This window comes from Phyllobates terribilis, unplaced genomic scaffold (assembly GCF_046119375.1).
Source record: "Phyllobates terribilis strain yellow unplaced genomic scaffold, ASM4611937v1 Scaffold_4__5_contigs__length_816908805, whole genome shotgun sequence".
Classification (NCBI taxonomy): domain Eukaryota; kingdom Metazoa; phylum Chordata; class Amphibia; order Anura; family Dendrobatidae; genus Phyllobates; species Phyllobates terribilis.
In genome coordinates, this window is record NW_027362764.1 from 59230498 (window position 1) to 59237764 (window position 7267).

The 7267-nt window shown below is 43.6% G+C and overlaps 1 protein-coding gene across 2 annotated transcripts in view; it reads right to left on the reverse strand.

The window, feature by feature from the left end:
• The window catches only part of CDK14 (cyclin dependent kinase 14), a 628470-nt gene extending 627348 nt beyond the window's left edge, over positions 1-1122 (reverse strand). For both annotated transcript variants that reach the window (XM_073677399.1, XM_073677397.1), the window contains exon 1: positions 555-1122. In XM_073677399.1, the coding sequence (XP_073533500.1) occupies positions 555-645 (91 nt within the window). In that variant the 5' untranslated portion in view covers positions 646-1122. The remainder of the gene's footprint in view (positions 1-554) is intronic.
• Positions 1123-7267: the final 6145 nt, after the last annotated feature.

The window sequence follows — 7267 nt, forward strand, 5'->3', positions numbered from 1 at the left end:
GCAGAAGAGATGAGCTTGTCATATATGCAAATTACTATGCAGTCACTATGCAGATGAAGCAGAGCTAATCAGGTTATATGTGTATTACATGTATGAGAAACAGATGAGCTTATCATGCAGTATGTGGGAGTCTCTTTGTAGATACAGCAGAGGCAAATAATGAATATGCAGATCTGGGTGTATATAAGAGGAGTTTGTCGTATTGTATGTGGTCTACTGGCATATAAAGCCTAGCTCAATGTATTATAGGTGGTCAATATGCAGATGAAGCAGAGCGAATCTGGTTATGTGAATTGTTTGCATGAGCAACACAGATGAGCCTTGCATACAAAGTGGACTGTATGTTCAGCTCTGCTACATCTGCAGCTATACCTATGGCTGATTGACCATATGCAGCATTCAGCCATCCCTCCACTGTGTATGTCAGCAGATCCAGTCTCCAGTGCACAGAAACATCTGCTCTGCATACCAAAGAGCCTCCTGCACAAAATAAAGTTCTGCTCTCTCCATACAAAGCTGCAGCAAGTCCCCCAGAGCGGCCGATCCCCACTTACCTATCCTGCTGAAACTCTCAGACAAAGTTCTTCTCAACTTTTTCATCTTGCTCAGCTTCTGAGTGGGCTGAGGTTCAATCATGTCACACATTTAGATGGCAAGCTCCTTGTCCCAAAGTGCAGCAGGAAATAATAATAATAATAATCCCCAGATACAATGTAGCAAGTAGCTGTGTTCCCTCCTTGGTTCTTCAGCCAGTAAAAAAAAGCAGCAGAGACTTTAGGTTTTGCACTGCTGTGCCCAGAGGATCTGACTCATTTTTAGGTCGGTTTTGCAAAAAAAAAACCAAAACCCCAAAAACAAATAAATAAAAAAATATATATATTTAAAAAAATATTGATACAGTAGTTTGTGGATCTGTAACATAAATCCAGGGAAGTACAAGAGGAGTTTGCAAAGGGGGTAAATGATCAGGATGCAGGTTTGCCCTGGTGGACATGCAGCAGCTTTGGTTGGTCCTTCTGCAGCTTCTTAGACAGCCCAGTTCTGTGTCTGAGCTCTGTTCTGTCCCACCCCTGGCTTCGTCATTGTAGTGTTTATATTCTTAGCAGGCTGATGAAGCACATCCAGGATGGGGCTTTTAACTACAGAGGAGAAGGGTATTTGCTCTGTGGTCTCAGCAGCAGCTGTAGAATGGGGATTGTCATAGCTCCAGGGAGCCATCTAGTGGTGGTTATGGGAAAGTACAGCTCCTAACTTCTGCAGTAAATCACCATTACAGAGCTCAGCTGTGAGAACAGGACCAGGTCTATCAGGATTTTGACGAGCCTTCATTATAGCATTGCATTAAAATGGAGATGTGGTCATCTTACATTTAATTGAGTTAGTGGATGATCAATATAATGCAGGAGGCACTGAGTGGAACTGAATAAACCTCTTTCTGGATAGGCTTTCCACATGGGTCCAATTAAAAAAAAAATGGGATACAGATATGTGATCTTACCCACAAGTCAGCAGATAGCAATCAATCCTTATGTTCCAAAGATTCAAACTGCTTACAAAATAATGAAAAAAAAAATACAATGTATCGATGTCGTAATGCAAATGGTTTAGGCAGTTCACTACAGGTTGCTAGAGCCTGGGGCAAGACAAGTATTTTGCACCACCTAATCCATGGATAATTAGCACTCCTTTTTAAAAATAAAAAAGTTACACATTATTATTATTTTTTTTTATTACATTTTTGTGGTGTTTTTTTTTGTAATGTAACCATTTTATTACCCTACCCCTAGCACTATCCCTTACCCTAGTAATCAGTGGCGCAACTAGAGTCCAATGGGCCCCTTAATAAAATTTGGACCTGGGCCCCTCCTTCATGTTGGTCAGATGTATGGGCCTTTGTAGCGTTCTAGAGCCTATAAAGACATGCATCAGATATATCTAGATCTTATAAAGACATATGTGTTCACCGTCCATGTAAGAATGGCACCTTCCTGTAATAGTGTCCCCCATCCTGGACCCGTTCTGTAATAACTTCCTCATCCTGGCCCCCATCCTGCAATAATGTCCTCCATCCTGTTCTAATGCCCCCTGTTTTGGAACTGTTCCTGTTATAATGTCCCTCATCCTCAGCCCCTTCCTGGTATAATGTCCCACATTATGGTCCCCTTCCTGGAATAATGGCCCCCATCCAGAGCCACTTCCAGTAATAATGTCCCCATCTTGGGCCCCTTCTTGGTATAATGTCCCCTGTCCTGGGCGACTTACTATAATAATGTTCCCCATCCTGGCCCCTTCCCTTAATAGTGTCCCCCATCCTGGACCCTTTCTGTAATAACTTCCTCATCCTGGCCCCCATCCTGCAACAATGTCCTCCATCCTGTTATAATGGCCCCTGTCTTGGACCTGTTCCTGTTATAATGTCCCTCATCCTCAGCCACTCCTTGGTATAATGTCCCCCATTATGGGCCCCTTACTGGAATAATGACCCCCCTCATCCTGAGCCCCTTCCAGTAATATGCCCCCATTTTGGGCCCCTTCCTGGCATAATGTTCCCTGTCCTGGGTGACTTACTATAATAATGTTCCCCATCCTGGCCCCTTCCTGTAACAATGTCACCCATCCTGGTATAATGTCACCCATTTTGGGCCCCTTCCTGGAATAATGTCCTCCATCCTGGGCACCTTCCTGGTATAATGACCCCCATCCTGGTATAAAGCCGCCTTCTCGTCACGCCCCTGCTAGTAATATCCCTAACCCCTAGTCTCTAAAAACGTAATATTTATGACAATGTTAGGAATTTTTTTATAGGAGACACTTTAAAAAAAAAAAAAAAAAAAAAAGGGTTAGTTCTTCCAGAAGATTTTTGCCTCTGCTCTCACAGTCCAGACAAGGGTTGCCAACTTGATGGCTTATCAAAAAATCATTGACAGACAAGTTTTTTACAATCTTTATAATAAGTGATACAGAGAGCAGCAGCCGATGACAAACTTCTCTTCTCTGCATTGGAACCTGCAGCACAAACTGGCTGCTTTACTCATCTAGCTCGCCTATGGCTGGGCGGGCACTCACTGCGCCCCTGTGCTGTTCCAAAAAGTTACAGTGGGAATAAAATTTTGTTCCTGGGGTAACCGCACTTCCGGCCCCTCCACACTGTACCACTGGGTTCTGCTTTGTTTAGGGTACGAGGACAGAAGGAGTTGCCAAGTTCCTCTCCGATATTCATTTTTTGACTTTGGAAATCTTGGTTTATAGTCTTTCTTTTTTACCATTCTATGTTGCCCAAAATAAAAGAATAAAAAAAAAAAAAAAAAACAGAACTCGAATTAACTGGATATAAATCTATTATAGTTTTCCTGGCATTGAATTCAGTGGAAAACAACAAATCACTGATCATAACATTCAAAGGAGGCTGAAAAAGAGTTAATATCAAATTGTAATAAGGCTTATAAAAAAGCCAAGGAGGTTAACAAAAAAAAGTTTATCATTTCATAGTTCTGAGCAGATTCAGATTTTTTGACACAGAAATGATAAAAGTTGGTTGCCTGCAGCCACCTCTAGAGGGAGCTTTGGAGATAAATCCACGGTGGCTCAGTGGTTAGCAATGATTTTTTGCAGTGCTGGGGTCCTGGATTGAAATCTCACCAAGGACGACATCTGCAAAGAACTTGTATGTTCTCTGTGGGTTTGCTCTAGTTTTATTTGACATTACTAAAGACATACTGGTAAGGAACTTGGATTGTGATGAAAATGCCTGTAAAGCAGCAGGATATTATGGCGCTATATGAGCAATGATAATATATAAATACTGTTATAGAGCGAACTCAGCAATGAAAAAGTATGCAGTAAGCTCCCTCTAGTGGTGGCTGCAGGTGACCACAATTTTATCATTTTATTTTATGGTTATAGGGGGAAATATGGAGCTATATGGAAGGCTATGTGGGGCCATTATAATATGTGGGGGTCCATTATACTGTATGAAAGCAATTATACAGTGTGAAGGTTTGTGTGGGGTCCTTCATACTGTGGGGGCCATTATACTGTATGTACGCCCATTATACTGCATGGACGGCTGTGTGGGGGTCACAGTTAGGGGATCATACTGTGTTAGGGTCACCATATTTGGCCTTGGGAGTTGAGGTGGGGTACAATAGGGTCATTATACTGTGCATGTGAAGGAATCAGTGGTATCATACACTGTTTGGGGGGCACTTTTGTTTGCATAATACTTTATCAGGGTAATGAAAGACAAATCTAGGACTTCAGCTGGAGGAAAATTACTATGTAAAGGCTGGAAAGTTGTGAGATCTGCTCTTCGTTGACCCCGACAATTATTTAATGTTTTTTTTTGGGGGGGAGGGGAGTTTTGGCAATTAGAACTTCTGCTATGAGGCCCTATGATTTCTATGTACGCCCCTGGTGCGATTACAACTCCTACTGTCTACGGCTGCATCCCGGACTTTCTCCATAGGTTGCCCCATGTATGGGAAAATACCAATGTGTACGACGCAGTTGCTTCATTTCCTGCTCAAAGACTCGGTTATTCTCTGAGCGCAGGAAACAATTTGCATAAAAAAAATCTGCAAGTCACGATGGAGCGCAGTGCTCTTTAGAAGTGAAATATTTCCCACAAACTTCATGAAGATGGAGCAATAAAAATCCATTAAGAGCAGCAGCTGTTCAGTAGGCTCGGCGCACAGCAAACTACCTGGCTGAAACCTGGCATCGTTCTCCATGAATGAGGCTGGCAACCATTAACACCACATATGATTTCACGATGGATACAGACACTGGCGTTCTGCACATGGCCGACACAGCAAGACCTATTTCACAGTCATAAATTTAATAGCGTTCCTAACATAGATATTTTAGGGTTGCCACAAAGTAGGAAAAGCAGGTGTCACCCCCCCCCCACCTATCGTGGCCCGTACCCAGTTGTGATGCCAAGTCCTTCTGTCTTAGGAAGGGCCACTAAAACGGGGAGGTGAGAATGAGTTAGGGTGGGGAACATTATAGAGAAACCCAGTATTTAAGTAGTATAAAGAACCATGCATTCACCCACATCCAGCAAAAAAACCCCTCTCTCTAATGCCAGTTATAGGTCGCTACCCTGTAAGTGTGAACGTCCTGAAACATGTCTGGGAGCAGCAGTGGAGAGAGAATTATATTAGGCTGCTGCGCTGTGCATTGGCAGCGACCGAGAAGATAAAGCTTATTTCATACAAAGTTACATACATACATAGTTCAAGTTCAACCTTTCTCCACCGGTCACTTTGTTATATTAAGCCTTGTCATTTTGGTTGCTGCCTATGCAGAGTGCAGAAGCAGATGACAAACTCATCTTGCTTGCTGAGCTCTGTTCAGAACCTGGAGAACACGGGTAAGGAGGGACATGATCGTAGCCAGCTCCTGGAGAACATACTGTAGGTTAGGAGGAACAGGATCGTGTTCAGCTCCTGGAAAACATAGGTAAGGAGGGACATGATCATGTTCAGCTCCGGGAGAACATGGGTAAGGAGGGACAAGCTCGTGTTCAGCTCCTGTAGAACATAGGTAAGGAGGGACATGATCATGTTCAGCTCCGGGAGAACATGGGTAAGGAGGGACAAGCTCGTGTTCAGCTCCTGTAGAACATAGGTAAGGAGGGACATGATCATGTTCAGCTCCAGGAGAACATGGGTAAGGAGGGACAAGCTCGTGTTCAGCTCCTGGAGAACACAGGTAAGGAGGGACATGATCGTGTTCAGCTCCTGGAGAACACAGGTAAGGAGGGACATGATCGTGTTCAGCTCCTGGAGAACATGGGTAAGGTTTGGCATGATCATGTTCAGCTCATGGAGAACATGGGTAAGGTTTGGCATGATCATGTTCAGCTCCTGGAGAACATAGGTAAGGAGGGACATGATCATGTTCAGCTCCGGGAGAACATGGGTAAGGAGGGACAAGCTCGTGTTCAGCTCCTGTAGAACATAGGTAAGGAGGGACATGATCATGTTCAGCTCCAGGAGAACATGGGTAAGGAGGGACAAGCTCGTGTTCAGCTCCTGGAGAACACAGGTAAGTAGGGACATGATCATGTTCAGCTCCTGGAGAACACAGGTAAGGAGGGACATGATCGTGTTCAGCTCCTGGAGAACATGGGTAAGGTTTGGCATGATCATGTTCAGCTCCTGGAGAACAAAGGTAAGGAGGGACATGATCGTGTTCAGCTCCTGGAGAACATAGGTAAGGAAGGACATGATCTTGTTCAGCACCTGGAGAACATAGGTAAGGAGGGACATGATCGTGTTCAGCTCCTGGAGAACATAGGTAAGGAGGGACATGATCTTGTTCAGCACCTGGAGAACGTATGTAAGGAGGGACATGATCGTGTTCAGCACCTGGAGAACATAGGTAAGGAGGGACATGATCGTGTTCAGCACCTGGAGAACATAGGTAAGGAGGGACACGATCATGTTCACCATTGTGCTTTTTATTCTTTTGTGTGTGAGGGATTTTTTTTTCTTTTTGCTAGATATGTTTTATTCTTCTTTGCAAAAGAGGGAGAGGGAGATGAAGAAAAGAGCAAAACTAAAGTTGTTTTCATTTTATAGCATGGACCACTGAGTATTTTGACCATATCACCATTTTTTATGCAGATTTTCAGGACTGCAAGGTGTACACCCAAATCCTGGACGGTTTGCTGTATCCGGGACAGTTTGAACTTGAGATTAGGGGATCGATTCACAGGTCTCTGGTCCAGCGTCCAAGACAGTGGTATCGGGTGTCTGGATGGGAGGCCGCAAATCTCTTGTCTTCCGGTTGCCCCGGCTCAGCTTCTGATTAGCCAGGGCTGGCACGACCTTGTCTGTGCATCTGGCTCATCTTTAGTTGGGACCTGTGGATTTATTTTTTGTTCCTTCCTCCAGTCGTAGCCGCCAGAACTTTCTCATCTTTGTAAGGTTCACTATACGTCATCTGACTTTTTGGTCTCTGTACGGCCGGGTTCATAAATATGGTGTTTTTTGTTTTCTGCAGGTGGTGGCACCAAACTACACAGTAACAATCTTTTCTGATTATTACATTTTTTTTCAAATTTTTTATGCCTAGTCCCTTTTTTGATGTGCTTCTAGTGCAGATGTGAAGTCGCAATTTTAAATGTATTTTCTAGTAGAGCAAAGCTTTGATTCTGCACCTGAAAAAGTAACTGCAGCTTTTTTACACGTGTTTTTTTTAGGCTCCACATACAGGTGCATCTCACTAAATTAGATAATTTATTTCAATTCTTCAATAC